This window comes from Pristis pectinata, chromosome 6 (assembly GCF_009764475.1).
Source record: "Pristis pectinata isolate sPriPec2 chromosome 6, sPriPec2.1.pri, whole genome shotgun sequence".
Classification (NCBI taxonomy): Eukaryota; Metazoa; Chordata; class Chondrichthyes; order Rhinopristiformes; family Pristidae; genus Pristis; species Pristis pectinata.
Window position 1 is genome coordinate 115,507,739 of NC_067410.1, and position 17,694 is coordinate 115,525,432.

A 17,694-nucleotide genomic window follows, 5' to 3' on the forward strand; every position below is an offset into this window, starting at 1 on the left:
TCCTCCGGGTGCTCCGGTTTCCTCCCACATTGCAAAGATGTACGGGTAGGTTAATTTGGGTTTAAGATGGGCAGCGTGGACTCATTGGGCCGGGAGGGCCTGTTACCACGCTGTAAATAAAATTTAATTTAAATTAAATTTAATTTTTTTAAAAATTAATTTAAAAATGTAATTTAAAATTTAATTTAAAATTTAATTTAAATTTAATTTAAACTTTATCTGCCATTTCACAGCCCATTTCACCAACACATTGATATCACCCTGTAGCCTAAGACTGCCCTCCACATTGTCAACAACTCCACCAATCTTCATGTCATCTGTAAACTTACTGATGCTTCCTACCTCCACATCCAAATCATTCATGTATATTTCAAACAGCAAGTGTTCCAGTATTAATCCATTTGGAACACCACTAGTCACAGACATCCAATCACAAAACAACCCTCTGCTATCACACTTGCCAAGTCAATTTTAGATCCAATTTGTCTACTTGCCCTGGATCCCATGGACCCCAATCTTTTGGACAGGTCTAGCTATATTCTATTAACGTTGTATACAGTTCAAGCACAAGCTTTCTGTTCCTGTGTTGTGTGCCTCAGCCAGTAAAGGCAATTATCCCACATATCTTATTAACAACATCCATCTGTCCTTCTACTTTCAAGGACCTGTGGTCATGAACTCCAAGATTTCACCGTTCCTCCTCCTCTCTCAGCATCTTACTATTCATTTATCCTTCTGCCCTGTCTGCCCTTCCTAAATTCATTATCTAACACATTGGTGCCCAGCTAACCACTTCTTTGATAACTTTCTGGAGCCTACAATGTTATACCTCACTTTCAAATGCAGCACCAACTTTGGCATCAACAAACTTCTAAATCATGGTACCTAATTTTAACTCCATTATATATCACGAGAAGGAAGAAGCCCAGTATCAAGTCCTGCTGTGCCCCACACCATACAATCACTAATATCCCAATGATCATTACATTTTGTTTTTTACCAACAAGCTCCAGTCCTTGGATCCCAAGACTAGTTTAATGAGTTCCCCTCATTCATTCTGCTCATTGTAAACTTAAAGTCAATCAAAACTCACACCCATCACCCCATAACCATTGAATGATATCGCTGCTGATCTGATAACAGCTACAGTTTATAATCTCTGAGCCGTTGTTCAATTTACTCTCTGACACACACCCCTCCCTATTCTGTAACCTCCTCCAGTCCTGCAACTCTCCAAGATCTCTGTCCTTCTTCATTTCTGGGCAGTTGATCATCTATCATTTTAATCACTGACACTCCTGAGCTCTGAAAATCCCACCCTAACCCTCTGCACCTCTTTCTGTTCTAAGATGCTTCTTAAATCATACATTTTCAATTCCATATTTTCATACTTCCATGTCACTTTTTGACATAGAAGGCAGCTATTCGGCCCATTGAGTCTGTGCTAGCTCTCTGGGCAATTCCATTCCCCACCTGCATACCAGCACAATCTACAGTGCCAATTAGCCTACCAACTCGCACCTATTTGGAATGTGGGAAGAAACTGGAGCACGTGATGGAAACCCACATGTTCACATGGAGAACATACAAACTCCACACAGACAACACCAGAGGTCAGCATTGAACCCAGGTCACTGTGAGGGTTTCAGTATCAGATGTTACATAGTTGTGTTGCTCTCAGTATTTAGGCTGAATACTTAAAAAATTCTTTTTATGATGTGTAACCATTTGTTCCTACAGTAACCAGATCTCCTGCGATGGAGCAAAGTTTTTGGCTGAGCTGCTGAAACACAATACTCCCCTAAAGATTCTGGATTTGGCATCAAACAGAATTGGTGATGATGGACTGGTTTACATAAGTGAGGCCCTTCGTTACCTGAACGACCAACTAATAGCGTGAGTTTGTTAGCATTACAATCTAATACACCAAAAATCTACCATCATTAGTGTGTGTCTAATAATATAGGGCCTTCAAGTGAAATACTTTACCCTTCAAGAAAAAACCTGGGTAAAATATTTCTTCTCCACAGGATACTGTATTGCAAGAGAAAGGACTTCATTCCAAAGATTGGTACAATGAATTCAATCAACAGGTGCAGGGAAAGGGGGCTGAAGGTTTTGTACATTTTGTCTCCAAACTCCTTGTGTAAATGGGCTGAATCACCAGCAAGTGGCTGAGTACTGAGATGCTGTTCCTCTTGAGGGTATTGGATGGGGTGGGGTACAGCCATGAGAGTAAGAGATAGAGAAATATCTTCAATGTTTTGGACACATTACTGGTGATTCTGATCAATGGGAATCTGTGGGTTTTTGAAGAAAATATTGATTTCTACAAATAAAATAGGTAAATAAATTAATGCAGAGTACAAAAACAGTTGAATAAGTTAAAATGAGTTGAAATCAATTTTAAATACTGTGTAAATAAGTTACCTGTTGATATAATTCAGTGAAAGGAAATCCATGATTTTACCTTAAAATGGTAGAATAACACTGCAGAGGAGAATAAGTTCCTCCTGCTCCAATGTCCCATCCTGCACTGTTGGTATTTATTTCGTCATTAGTGATGAAACCTAAAGAAACGATTTCTCTTCAACAGCTTGGAAAAATTCAGCACTACCTTCAAGGTGCTGAAGTCTTAAGGTGTGTCTGCCACACAGGAGTGTGACATACAGTATGGAATGTCTCACAATGGAACATGACATACAGCTTGCAATCCATGCATGACCCACCCCAGAGACTCCAAAATGGCCATCAGAATTACATAGATGAGTGGTGCTACCAATCTATAAACTGAGATTACAACTGCTCTACAGAGTTAAACTGTTTACATTTAGTTAATTAAATACCAGCTGCAGCCCTCTGCCTATTTGATGATCTTCTCTCATTAGACTAAGTTCAGAAAACCTGTAAATGGTGAGATCAAGGCTTGCAGCAAAATCATGTGAATAGCATACCTAGTAAACAGAAATTCTTCAAGTTTATATATTTTTTTTCGGTGGTTTGAATTGGAAACTCTTAAGACAATGCATATTTATTTGTGGTGAAGAAGGCAAAAGAGACTGCAGATGCTGGAATCTGAAACAAAAACAGAACACCGGAAGAACTCAGATGAAAAACACTCTGATGCTGGAGGAACTCAGCGGATCAGGCAGCAGCTGTGGAGAAAAGCAGGCGGTCAACATTTCAGGTCAGGACCCTTCTTCAGGACTGAAGATAGGAAAAGGGGAAGCCCGATATATAGGAGGGAAAAGCAGAGCAGTGATAGGTGGACAAAAGGGGGAGGCGAAGTGGGCAAAAAGTGGTGATAGGTAGATGCAGGTAAGGGATAGTAATAGGCAGGTGCAGGGGGAGGAGGGGAGAGCAGATCCACCAGGGGAGGGGTCAAAGGTTAGGAGAGAGAGTTTAAAAAGGGTAGAAAAAAGAGAAACCGGCTAGGAAAGGGAAGAAGAGAAGAAGCGTGGTGGGGGGGTGGGGTGGGTTGGGTTGTGGGGAAGGGGGTGGGGATTACTTCAAGTGGGAGAATTCAATGTTCATGCTGTTAGGCTGCAAGGTTCCAGGATGGAAAATGAGGTGCTGTTCCTCCAGTTTGTGCTTGGAATTCTCCTGGCAGTGGAGGAGGCTGAGGACTGACATATCAGTGATGGTGTGAGAGGGAGAGTTGGAAGTGACTGGCAATGGAGAGATGCAGATCACGGTTACGGACAGAGCGCAGGTGTTCTCTGAAACGGTCACCTAGTCTGCGTTTGGTCTCACCAATATAGAGGAGGCCACACTTGGAGCACCAAATGTAGTAGATGATATTAAGGGAGGTGCAGGTGAATCTCTGTTTCACCTGAAAGGACTGTTTGGGTTCCTGAATGGAGGTGGTGTAGGGGCAGGTGTTACACCTATGGCGGGGGCAGTGGAACGTTCCCGGGGTGGTTGCAGGATGGATGAGAGGAGTGAACTAGGAAGTCACGGAGAGAGTGGTCCCTGCGAAAGGCAGAAAGGGGTGGGGAGGGGAAGATATGCTTGGTGGTGGGGTCCCGTTGGAGATGGTGGAAGTGGTGGAGAATGATGTGTTGGATATGTAGGCTGGTAGGATGAAATGTGAGGACAAGGGGGACCCTATCCCTTATGCATCTGGGAGGGGTGGGGGTGAGAGCAGAGGTGCGGGAAGTGGCAGAGGTACGGCTGCGAGCTCTCTCAACCACAGTAGGGGGGATGCCCCAGTTAGAAAAGAAGTTGGACATCTTGGATGTCCTGGAGTGGAAAGCCTTGTCCTGGGAACAGATGTGGCGGAGGCAGAGAAATTGAGAAAAAGGGATTGCGACCTTGCAGGAGACAGGGTGGGAGGAGCATAATTGAGGTAGCTGTGGGCGTTAGTGGGTTTGTAGAAGATGTTGGGGGATAAGGAATCAGAGATTGTCCAAGTGAATTGGAGAGTAGGGTGAAAATTTGTAGCGAAATTTATGAAACTGTCAAGTTCCGCACAGGTATGAGAGGTGGCACTAATGCAGTCGGCGATATAGCAGAGAAAGAGCTGAGGAATGGGGCTGGAGTAGGCTTGGAACAGAGACTGTTCAACATAGCCAAGGAAGAGGCAGGCATAGCTGGGGCCCATGTGAGTGTCCATAGCTACACCCTTTGTTTATAGAAAGTGAGAGGAATTGAAAGTGAAGTTGTTTAGGGTGAGGACAAGCTCAGTCAGGCAGAGGAGAGTGTTAATGGAAGGGGACTGGTTCTGTCTCTGGTCAAGAAAGAAGCAGAGGGCACTATCACTGAGATGTCAGTCCTCGGCCTACTCCACTGCCAGGAGAATTCCAAGTGCAAACTGGAGGAACAGCACCTCATTTTCCGTCTTGGAACCTTGCAGCCTAACGGCACGAACATTGAATTCTCCCACTTTAAGTAATCCCACCCCCCTTCCCCACACCCACCCTACCCCACCACGCTTCTTCTCTTCTTCCCTTTCCCAGCCGCTCTCTTCTTTCTACCCTTTTTTCTCCTTTCTCTCCTTACTTTTGACCCATCCCCTGATGGACCTGCTCTCCCCTGTACTTGCCTATCACTTTCTCTTACCTGCATCTACCTGTCACCATCCTCTGCCCACCCCACCCCTCTTCTTTTGCCCACCTATCACTGCTCTGCTTTTCCCTCCTATATATTGGGCTTCCCCTTTTCCTATCTTCAGTCCTGAAGAAGGATTCTGACCCAAAACGTTGACCGCCTGCTTTTCTCCACAGCTGCTGCCTGACCTGCTGAGTTTCTCCAGCATCATCGTGTTTTTCATCTGGATTCCAGCATCTGCAGTCCTTTGTTTCACTGGAAGAATTCAGTGGGTCAAGAAACATCTGTGGCGGCAAAAGTTGTTAAGTTGATGTTTCAGGTTGAGACACAGGGTCAGTTGATGCAGGGTCTCGATCTGAAACACCAACAAACACCTTTTGCCTCCACAGATGCTGCTTGACTCACTGAGCTCTTCCAGTGATGGTTTTTATTTGTGGTTAGACAGTCAACATGCCAAAAAAAAACATTAATGTTAAGCACTTGTAATAGTGTAGATTAGAATCCCTTGGAATCATATAATCACAAATAAGTTACGAAACCCATGGAGGCCTGGAACAATCAAGAACAGATCAGCTGCTTTACAGATCTGTTGCTTTGGTTATCATTATGGTTGGCTACAGACCATGCTGGTAAATGGGATCTCATCACCAATTGTAATGGATACTTAGTTACTTCTGGATTTATGGCAAGTTCTACTTTTTTATATATATTCATTTAAGGGATGTGGGCTTCACACGCTGAGCCAGCACTTCACTGCCCATCCCTCGTCACCCATGAGGTGGTGTTGGTGAGCTGCCTTCTTGAACCACTGCAGTCCTTGAGGTCTGGGTATATCCAGGGAGAGTGTTCCAAGATTTTGACCCAGTGACAGTGAAGGAACAGCGATATATTTCCAAGTCAGGATGGTGTGTCACTTAGAGGGCTGCTTCCAGGTGGGGGTGTTCCCGTGCTTTTGCTGCCTTCTAGCTGGTAGAGGTCATAGGTCTGGAAGGCGCTGTTTAAGGAGTCTTGGTGAGTTGCTGCAGTGCATCCTGTAGATGGTACAAACTGCTGCTACTATGCGTCAGTGGTGGAGTGAGTGAATGGTTGTGGATGGAGTGCCTATCAAATGGGTTGCTACGACCTGCATGTTTTCAAGCTTCTTGAGTGTTGTTGAAGCTGCACTCATTCAGGCAAGTGGAGAGTGTTCCATCACACTCATGGCTTGAGGCTCGTAGATGGTGGGCAGGCTTTGGGGAGTTAGGAGGTGAGTTGTTTGCTGCAGGATTCAGAGCCTCTGACCTGCTCTTGTAGCATGTTGTGTATATAGAGCTATACAGCATGGAAACGGGTCCTTTGGTCCAACTCATCCATGCTGACCAAGTTGCCTACCTGAGCTAGTCCCATTTAACTGCATTTGGCCCATATCCCTCTAAATCTTTCCTATCCATGTACCCATCTAACTTGTCTATGTGGCTACTTCAGTTCAGTTTCTGGTCAATGGTAACCTCCAGGATATTGATAGTGGGGGATTCAGTGACAGAAATGTCACTGATTGTCGGGGGTGACGGCTGGATTTTCTCCTGTTGGATATTGTCATTGCCTGGAATTTGTGTGGCATGAATGTTACTTGCTGCCTATCAGCCCCAGCCTAGATACTTTCCAGGTCTTCCTGCATTTGGACATGGACTACTTCATTATCTGAGAAGTCACAAATGGTGCTGAACATTACATGATCATTAGCAAAAAAAAATCACTACTTCTGACCTTGTGATTGAAGGACGGTCATTGATGAAGCAGCAGAAGCTGGTTGGGCCAAGGACACTACCCTGAGAAACCCACGTAGAGATGTCCTGTAGCTGAGATGATTGACCCCCAACCACCACAACCATCTTCCTTTGTCTACGTATGATTTCACCAGCAGAGGGTTTTGCCCCCAATTCCCATTGACTCCAGTTTAGCCAGGGCTCCTTGATGCCATATCGATCAAATACTGCCTCGATAGCAAGGGCAGTTACTCTTCATTTCACCTCTGGAGTTCAGCTCCTTTGTCCATGTTTGGACTAAGGCTAAAATGAGGTCAGGAGCTGAGTGACTTTGGCAAAACCCAAAGTGAGCTTCTGTGAGCAGATTTTTGCTAAGTTGTTTCAACTGTACAAGGCGTTGGTGACCGCACTTGGGAGCATTGTGTACAGTTTTGTTCACCCTGTTACAGGAAAGACATCATTAAACTGGAAAGAGTGCAGAGAATATTTATGAAGATGCTGCCAGGACTCAAGGGCCTGAGTTATAGGGAGAGGTTGGGCAGGCCAGAACTTTATTCATAGAACATAATGGTACAGTACAGGCCCTTCAGCCCACAATGTTGTGCCAACATTTTATCCTGCTCTAAGATCCATCTAACCCCTCCCTCCCACATAGACACATGAATGATAGAGAAATGGGTGGCTATCTAAGAATCTCTTAAATGTCCATAATGTATCTGCCCCCACAACCTCTGCTGGCAGTGTGTTCCACGCACCCACCACTTTCTGTGTAAAAATTTTACCTCTGACATCCCCCTTACAACTTCCTCCAATCACCTTAAAGTTATGCCCCCTCATGTTAGCCATTATCGCCCTGGAAAAAAGTCTGACTGTCCAGTCAATCTATGCCTCTTATCATCTTGTACACCTCTATCAAGTCACCTCTCATCCTCCTTTGCTCCAAAGAGAAAAGCCCCAGCTCACTCAACCTATCCTCATAAGACATGCTCTCCAATCCAGGCAGAATCCTGGTAAATCTCCTCTGCACCCTCTCTAAAGCTTCCATATCCGTCCTATAATGAGGTGACCAGAACAGGTCTAACCAGGGTTTTATAGAGCTGCAACATTACCTCTGGGCTCTTGAATTCAGTACCCAACTAATGAAGGCCAACACACCTGGTCTAACCAGGGTTTTATAGAGCTGCAACATTACCTCTGGGCTCTTGAATTCAGTACCCAACTAATGAAGGCCAACACACCATACGCCTTCTTAACAACCCTCTTGTCCTGCGCGGCAACCTTGAGGGATCTATGGACGTGGACCTCAAGATCCTTCTGTTCCTCCACACTGCTAAGAGTCCTGCCATTAACCTTGTATTCTGCCTTCAAATTCGATCTTCCAAAGTGTATTGATTCACACTTTTCCAGGTTGAACTCCATCTGCCACTTCTCAGCCCTGGTCTGCATCCTATCAATGTCCTGTTGTAATCTACAGCAACCTCCTACACGATCCACAGCACCACCAACCTTCGTGCCATCAGCAAACTTGCTAACCCACCCTTCCACATCCTCATTCAAGTCATTTATAAAAATCACAGAGCAGGGGTCCCAGAGCAGATCCCTGCGGAACACCACTGGTCCCTGACCTCCAGGCAGAATACGCTCCATCTACCATCACTATGGGCGAGCCAATTCTGAATCCACACAGCCAACTTTCCCTGTATCCCATGCCTCCTGAATATCTGAAAAGAGCCTTCCATGAGGAACCTTATCAAACACCTTACTAAAATCCATGTACACCACATCCACTACTCTACCTTCATCAATGAGCTCACAAAGCCATGCTGACTGTCCCTAATCAGCCTATGTTTCTCCACAGTACATGAATGATAGAAAAATGGGGGGCTACATGGAAGGGAAGGGTTAGACAGATCTTAGAGCAGGATAAAATGTCAGCACAACATTGTGGGCCAAAGGACCTGTACTGTGCTGTAGTGTTCTATATATGTTCAAATGCCCATAAATCCTGTCTTTAAGGATCTTCTCCAGTAATTTTCCCACCACTGAAGTAAGACTCACTGGTCTGTAATTCCCAAGGCTATCCCTACTCCCTTTCTTAAACAAAGGAATAACTTTTGCCACTCTCCAATCACCTGGCACTACTCCTGTCGCCAGTGATGATGCAAAGATCATCGCCAAAGGTGCAGCAATCTCTTCCCTCAATTCCCATAATAACCTTGGATATATCGCATCCAGTGCCGGTGACTAATTTATCCTAATGTTTTACAAAAGTTCTAGCACATCCTCTTCCCTCACGTCAACATGCCCTAGCATATCAGCCTGTAGTACGCCATCCTCACAAAAGTCAAGGTCTCTCTTACTGGTGAATACTGAAGCAAAGTATTCATTAAGAACCTCACCTACCTCTTCTGACCAGGCACATACTTTCTCTTCTATCCCTGATCAGTCCTACCCTCACTCCAGTCATCCTCTTATTCTTCACATTGGAGTAGAACACCTTGGGGTTTTCGTTAATCCTACTCACCAAGGCCTTCTGATGCCTCCTTCTAGCTCTCCTAAGTCCATTCTTAAGCTCCCTCCTGGCTACCTTGTAACTCTCCAGAGCCCTGTCTGAACCATGCTTTCTAAACATCAGGTAAGCTTCTTTCTTCCTCTTGACAAGATATTCTATGTCTCTTGTCAACCACGGTTCCTTCACTCTACCATCCTTACCCTGCATCAATGGGACAAACCTATCCAGAAGCCCATTCAAGTACTCCCTAAACAACCTCCACATTTCGACTGTGCACTTCTGCAAAAACATCTGTTCCCAATTTATGCTCCCAAGTTCCTGCCCAATAGCATCAAAATTCCCCCTCCCCCAATTAAATACGTTCCCATATCTATGGTAAAATACCAAGGCTATGGTAAAGGTCAAGGAGTTATGGTCACTGTCTCCAAAATGCTCTCCTACCGAGAGATCTGAAACCTGATCAGGCTCATTACCTCGTACCAGGTCCAGTATGGCCTCTCCTCTAGTCAGCCTGTCCACATACTGTGTCAGGAATCCTTCCTGGACACACTGAACAAACTCTGCCTCATCTATCCCCTTTACACTAAGGAGGTGCCAATCAATATTAGGGAAGTTGAAATCACCCATGACAACAACCCTGTTATTTTTGCACCTCTCCAAAATCTGCCTCCTGATCTGCTCCTCAGTGTCTCTGCTGCTACTGGGGGGTCTGTAGAATACTCCCAATAGAGTGATCGCTCCCTTCCCGTTTCTGACTTCCACCCACACTGACTCAGTAGATGATTCCTCCAGGACATCCTCCCTTTCTACAGCTGTGACACTGTCCCTGATCAGGAAACATCTAAACCCCTGAATATCCAGCAGCCATTCCTGCCCTTGTGACAGCCAAGTCTCTGAAATGGCCACATCATAGTTCCATATACTTACCCATGCTCTAAGTTCATCACCCTTGTTTCTGATACTTCGAATTAAAGTAAACGCACTTCAGCCCATCCAACTGATTGCCATTTTGCCCTTTCAACTGCTTTTCCTTCCTCACTGTCTTTCTACACTCTGCATCTACTTGTACACTAAATGCACCAATCTCTGACCTATCACTGTTGTTCCCACACCCCTGCCAAACTAGCTTAAACCCTCCAGCAGTTCTAACAAACCTGCCCACAAAATATTGGTCTCCCTCCAGTTCAGCTGTAACCTGTCCCTTTTGTACAGGTTGTACCTTCCCCAGAAGAGATCCCAATGATCAAATCTGAAACCCTGCCCCCTACACCAACTCCTCAGCCATACATTCATCTGCCAGATCAACCTATTCTTACCCTCACAGGCATGCGGCACAGGCAGCAATCCAGAGATTAATACCCTTGAGGTCCTGCTTTTCAGTTTCCTACCTAGCTCCCTATATTCCCCCTTCAGGACCCCATCTCTTGTCCTACCTATGTCATTGGTACCAATATGTACCACGACCTCTGGCTGTTCACCTTCCCCCTTCAGAATGCTGTGGACTCGATCTGAGATGTCCCTGACCCTGGCACTCAGGAGGCAACATACCATCCGGGAGTCTCTTTCATGTCCACAGAATCTCCTGTCTGCCCTCCTTACTATGGAATCCCCTATCACTACCACTCTCCTCTTCTCCCCCCTTCCCTTCTGCGCCACACAACCAGGCTCAATGCCAGACACCTGGTCACTGCAGCTTTCCCCTGGTAGGTTGTCTCCCACAGCAGTATCCAAAGCGGTATACCTGTTATTAAGGGGAACAGCCACAGGGGAACTCTGCACTACCTGCCTATTCTCAGTCCTTCTCCTGACAGTCACCCAGCTACCTGCCTCCTGCAGCTTAGGAGTGACTGCCTCCCTGTAGCTCTTGTCTATGAACTCCTTGTTCTCCCGTAGGAGCCGAAGGTCATCCAGCTGCATCTCCAGTTCCGTAATGTAGTAAGGAGCTGCAGTTGAATGCACCTCGTGCAGATGTAGTTATCAGGGATACTGGATGTCTCCCAGAACTCCCACATGATGAACACACCACTTACCCTGGAGCCATTCTAACTATTCTGGCCTGTCACTAAAGGAAACACCAATGCAAGAAAGAAAGACTTACCTTCGCCTCCTCTCACTGAAGCTTCATGAGGATAGGTTGAGTGAGCTAGGGGTTTTCTCTTTGGATAGGAGGAAGATAAGAGGTGACCTGATAGAGGTGTACAAGATGATAAGAGGCATAGATCAAGTGGACAGTCAGAGACTTTTTCCCAGGGCGACAATGGCTAACACAAGGGGGCATAATTTTAAGGGGATTGTAGGAATATATAAGGGGGATGTCAGGGGTTAGTTTTTTTTACACAGAGTGGTGGGTGCATTGAAACACACTGCTGGCAGAGGTTGTGGGGGCAGATACATCAGGGAGATTTTTTTTCCCCTTTACAATATTTTTATTAAATCCATGAAAAAAAATACAGAGTACATGCATCAAAAAAGAAAGTAAAAATACTACTGAATACATTGTACTCATTAGGGAGATTTAAAATACTCTTAGACACATGAATATTAGAGAAATGGAGGGCTATGTGGGCGGAAAGGGTTAGATAGATCTTAGAGCAGGATAAAACATCAGCACAGTGGCCATTCCCAAAATGGCCACTCCACTCAGACCTACTTTCCTTTTATTTGCTGCTGTTAATTAGCCAATCACTGGTAACAATTTGCAAATGTGCCTCATTTAGACTCTTGCAAGGAGAAACTCACAAGCACATGCACAGAGACTAAACTCTTTTCAACCTCTTTGGAACGAAGGAGATTAAGAAATGACCTTATAGAGGTGTATAAAATCATGAGGGGTATAGATAGGGTGAATGGACACTGTCTTTTTCTCAGAGATAGGAAACTAAAAACTAGAGGGCACAGGTTTAAGGTGAGAGGTGAAAGATTTAAAAGGGCCCTGAGGGGCAACTTCTTCACACAGAGGGTGGTGTATATGTGGAATGAGCTGCCAGAGGAAGTGGTTGAAATGGGTACTGTAACAACATTCAAAAGACATTTGGATAAGTACAGGGATAGGAAGGATTTAGAAGGATATGGGCCAAATATGGGCAAATATGACTAGCTTGGTGAGCACCATGGTCAGCACAGGCATCATGGGCTAAAGGGCCTGTTCCTGTGCTGTACTATTCTCTGTTCCATGTGTCAGACCATGTTTGTTTCTAACAAAGAGTATAACCACCCACCTTTGGCATTACTGTCACCACGTTAATATAAAGGCTTCTAAAAACAAAAAAATATATATAATTAAAGTATTGAAATCTGTTTTATGGAATTAAGGTAATTTTCTTTTTCACCAGATTGTCTGTGACCAGGAATAGCATCACTGGCATTGGTTTGGTAGCTTTTGCAAATACCTTGAAGTCCAACACTACCCTAAGGAATGTCTACATCTGGGGTAATGACTTGGATGAACCAGCCTGCTCTGTAAGACAAATACATCATTTCCTCTTAGTAATTATATTCCAACACATTGAGAAACTGAAGTGAAAATGAGAGAAGGGCATTCACCCTTTAAATATGTTGTGCCATTTGATTGAAACATGACTCCACACTCCTGATGTCCCTAAATACACAGCTAATGAAAATGGTCAGTGAGCACAAGCTGACTTAAGCATCTTAGCAGAGAGGGATTGGGGGTATTAATTAAAGATTACTATGACTCATACTCTATGTTACCAAACTTGGTTGATTTTGTAAGAATCATCAAGGTTATATGAACTTTTCAAGATCTGAAAAAGCTAAATAATCTGCTCTGGGCACTTGCTTTGAGTGGTGAAGTACTGGCTCACAGGAGGCATGACTATTCTACATGCATTTAAATCAAAAACTAGGCTGAGAAGGGATTTTTCCCTCTGAACCCATGGGTGAGATGGAGTGTTCTGGATGTATTGTAGCTACTGCTGGACAGTGTTGAGGGGGCTGATAATGCAAAGGACCCACATCAGGGGTTATGGACCAACCTCCATGTGACAGCATCTTGCCCCACCAGAGCAACCTGGCCCCACCACCTTCAGTATGGTTGGAATATTCCTCCCTCCCTCATTGTCAGTTGGGGTACCTGTCCCCACCCTACCTCAGTGTGCAAGAGGTCCCTCCACCTCACATTAGTGTGGATAGTGATTCCCTGCAATGTGGGCAGAGGGTTATCACTCACCTCACTCTCCTCCACTATCTGTAGTTAGAGCTCAAGGTCCTACTCCTTACCTCTCAATGTGGCTGGGGACTTATTTCACCTGGTATGTTGGATGTCCGTTCCTTCTGCTTCTGAGAAATGATGCTTATCTATTACCCTTTCCACAAAGTGGGTGGGTGTGTTCCTCTCATTGTGCTGGGGATCACTGATGGAATTGGAGTCAAGGGAGTCGGGGATAGGTTTCATGAGTGGTGAGTTTCAAGAGGGTGAGGAGAAATGGGAAAGAAATTCCATGAATAAAAATATTTCAGGAGCTGAACAGAGAATCCATAGCCATTATCCTTTACCATTTTAGGAGTTTGCAAATCTTTTAAAAGTTGGACGTCTGAAGCCAAACCAGACAGATGTTAGTCCATATTGGATTGATGGACGGGTCTACCTGGCTGAGCTTGCTCATGGGCTCCAGATGTTCTATTACTGGATACCTCAGTATGGAGAACAGGATGAAGCAGCCTGTAATGCCAGTAAAGTTCTACTGATGGAGCCACAATCTTCCAGTAGCCAGATCAACACAGAAGACGTAATAGAAACTTCCAGCACAGAAGGAGGCCATTCATCTGGTAGTACCTCTGCTGGTTCTTTGCATCTGCTAACCAATTGACCCCTCTACTTTATTATTCTGCAAATGTTTTTTGTCTAATATTTGAAAAAGAAAAAAATTCTGCAGATGCTGGAATCCGGAGCAGTACACAAAGTGCTGGAGGAATTCCATTCTTGTGTATTTTTCAAATATTTATCCAGTTCCCTTTTGAAAGTTCCTATTGAATCGTCTTCCACCAACCTGTCTGCACTCCCAGATCATCACACTGTCATGTAAAGAAAGGAATTCCATTTTTTAATGATTATCTTAAATCAGGACGTCTGCCAGTGGAAATTTGTCATTTACCCTTATCAAAACCCCGGTAATTTTGAACACCTCCAGAAAGAACAACCATAGCTCTGTAAAATTGAAGTTTCACATCTGTGCCTTTATTTATAAAGCCAAGGATGCCTTATTAAAAGCCTTTCAACTTGTCTCATCACCTTCAAAGATTCATATACAGTCATTCTGAGATCTTTAACCTCCATTCTTCAACTTTTAACAGTATACCATTTAAGGATTTGGAATTGCTGATTGTTTGAAGCAATAAATTGGATTGGAACAGATTATTATTGCATAAGTGTGCTGTTTCTGTTAATTATATAAACTAATAGAAGTTTGATTAATTGACACACAGTATATGTGCTACCTCCCCAATGAACCTGCACACCTTAGCACAGATGATGTAGTTTTTTGAATTACAAAATACAGAATAGATGTTGAATGACCTTCTCTAGCTAAACTGTGTTGCATAGAATTTTGAGCCCCTGGTTTGATGAAATGAAATGGGCACCAGTTTCACTGCAATCTCAGAACTGTAGCCTCTGATCCCTGGCAACATCTCAGTGAATCTCTCCCAACCCCACTCCTCAGCCTCCATAAACTTCCACCCAAAATTGAACTCAGTCATAACAGCCAAGCTGACACTTTGTTCAGCTTTTGCCTCACCTTGTTTAGCACTCTGGCCTTCATCAGTTAGGGCAGTGAGTTGGGACATTATGTTGCAGTTGTATAAGTCATTGGTGAGGCTGCACTTGGAGTAATGTGTACAGTTTTGGTTACCAGTTTTGGTATATCTTCAAGAGGCAGTACCTCAAGAAGGCAGCATCTGTCATTAAGGACCCTCACCATCCGGGACATGTCCTCTTCTCATTAGTACCATCAGGGAGGAGGTACAGGAGCCTGAAGAGCCACACTCAACATTTTAGGAACAGCTTCTTCCCCTCTGCCATCAGATTTCTGAAAGGTCCATGAACCCATGAACACGACCTCATTATTCCTCTGATGCACTATTTCATTTGTTTACTTTTTGGTAACATAGTCATTTTAATGTCTTGCACTGTATTGCTGCCACAAAACAACAAATTTCTCAACATATGTCAGTGATAATAACCCTGATTCTGACCCTGTTAAAGGAAAGATGTGATTAAACTGGAAAGAGTGCAGAAAAGATTTACAAAGATGTTGTCAGGACTAGAGGGCCTGACTTATAGGGAGAGGTTGTCCAGGCTAGGTTTTTATTCCTTGGAACAAGGAAGAATGAGGGGTGACCTTATAGAAGTGTTTAAAATTATGAGAGGCATAGATAAGGTGGACGGTAATAGTCTTTTCCCCAGGGTAGGAGAGTCTAAAACTAGGGGCATAGATTTAGGGTGAAAGGGGAAAGATTTAAAAGGGACCTGAGGGGCAACTTTTTCACGCAGAGGGTGGTGAGTATATGGAACGAGCTGCCAAAGGAAATGGTTGAGGCAGGTACAATAGTATCATTTAAGAAGCAGTTGGATAGGTACATGGAGGGGTAGGGCTTCAAGAGATATGGGCCGAACGCAGGAAATTGGGACTAGCAGGGTGGGCACCGTGGTTGGCATGGACCGGTTGGGCTGAAGGGCCTGTATCCATGCTGTATTACTCTATGACTCTATGACTCTATGCAAGTTGGGTTTTGGTACATTATACAAAACAATAGGGTTGTAGGGACAGAACCAGCTGTCAGCCCATCTTATCCAAGCTGACTAAAAAACTGGTCAGCCAAATCCTACTATCAGCTCTCATCCCTTAACCTTGCAGATAGTGACACATCAAGAGCTTCTCCAGGTACTTTTTCAATGTGGTGACAGTTTGTGGCTCCACATCCCTTCAGGCTTTGATGTCCAGACCCCACTATTCTTCGGGTGAAAAATAATCTCTCCTCATCGTCCCTCTAATCCTTCCACCAAATACCTTCAATCCATGCTCTGTAACTATTGACCTCTCTACTAAAGAAAATAAATCATTCTTGTTCATCCTATGTAGTCCTTTTATAAGTCCTGATCCAAGGTTTTGATCCGAGACGTCAACAATTCCTTTCCCCCCACAAATGCTGCTCCACCCACTGAGTTCCCCCAACAGATTGTTTGTTGCTCCAGATTCCAGCATCTACAACCTCTTGTGTCTCCTCCCAACCTTCCTCATTCTGAAGATAACAAAGCTAGCCTATTTGGTGTTTTCCCATGCTATCATTCTCTAACACTGGTAAATCTCCTGTGCACTCACATGTAGGCTGCAATGGAAAGTTAGATTACATGGGATCCAGGGAAAGATAGCTGATTAGATACAGAATTGGCTTGATGGTAAGAAGCAGAGGGTGATGGTGGAAGGTTGATTTTTAGACTGGAGACCCATGATTACTGGTGTGCCTCAGGGCTCGGTGCTGGGCCCATTGTTATCTGACATCTGTATCAATGATTTGGATGAGAATGTACATGGTTAGTAACTATGACACAGAAATAGGTGATGTCATAGACAGTGACGATGGTTATCAGGATTCACAGAGGGATCTTGATTAGGTGGGTAAGTAGGCCAAAGAATGGCAAATGGAGTTTAATTCAGATGTGCATTATTGTATTTTGGGAAGACAAATGAGGTAAGGACATTCACAGTGGCCAGTGTGCCAAAAGCATTCTTCACAACCCTGTCTACCTGTGACACCACTTTCAGGGAACTATGTACTTGTAATCCTTGGTCCCTCTGTTCTACAACACCCCCCCAGGACGCTACCTTTCACTGTGAAAGTCATACCCTCATTTGTCTTCCCAAAATGCAACACCTCACAATTATCCAAATTAAACTCTATTTGCTATTCCTCAGCCAACTTACCCAGCTGATCAAGATCCCTTTTAAATCCTGAACCATCTTCACTGCCAACCACACCACCTATTTCAGTGTCATCTGCAAACTTACTAACCATGCCTTGTACATTCTCATCTAAATCATTTATATAAATAACAAACAACAAAGGTCCCAGCACTGACCCTTGTAATACCCGCTGAAAGCATCTGGCCTGGATGGTGTCCTGTCCCTGGCCGTGTCCTTAGATACTGCATAGATCAACTGGTGTGAGTATTTGCAGACATTTTTAACCTCTCCCTGCTTATATCTGAGGTTCCCACCTGCTTTAAGAAGACCACTATCATCCCTGTACCTAAGAAAAACAAGGTAACGTGTCTTAATAACTACCGCTCAGTGGCTCTGACATTCATGATCGAGAGGCTGGTCATGGCACGCATTAACTCCAGCCTCCCAGACAACCTCGACCCACTGC

The 17,694-nt window shown here is 44.3% G+C and overlaps 1 protein-coding gene across 1 annotated transcript in view; it reads left to right on the plus strand.

Annotated features, from left to right (window-relative positions):
- lrrc34 (leucine rich repeat containing 34) overlaps positions 1-14,601 on the plus strand; it is an 87,997-nt gene extending 73,396 nt beyond the window's left edge. The window contains exons 9-11 of the mRNA XM_052018960.1: positions 1,741-1,896; positions 12,639-12,765; positions 13,830-14,601. Coding sequence (XP_051874920.1) covers positions 1,741-1,896; positions 12,639-12,765; positions 13,830-14,135 — 589 coding nt within the window. The 3' untranslated portion in view covers positions 14,136-14,601. The remainder of the gene's footprint in view (positions 1-1,740; positions 1,897-12,638; positions 12,766-13,829) is intronic.
- Positions 14,602-17,694: the final 3,093 nt, after the last annotated feature.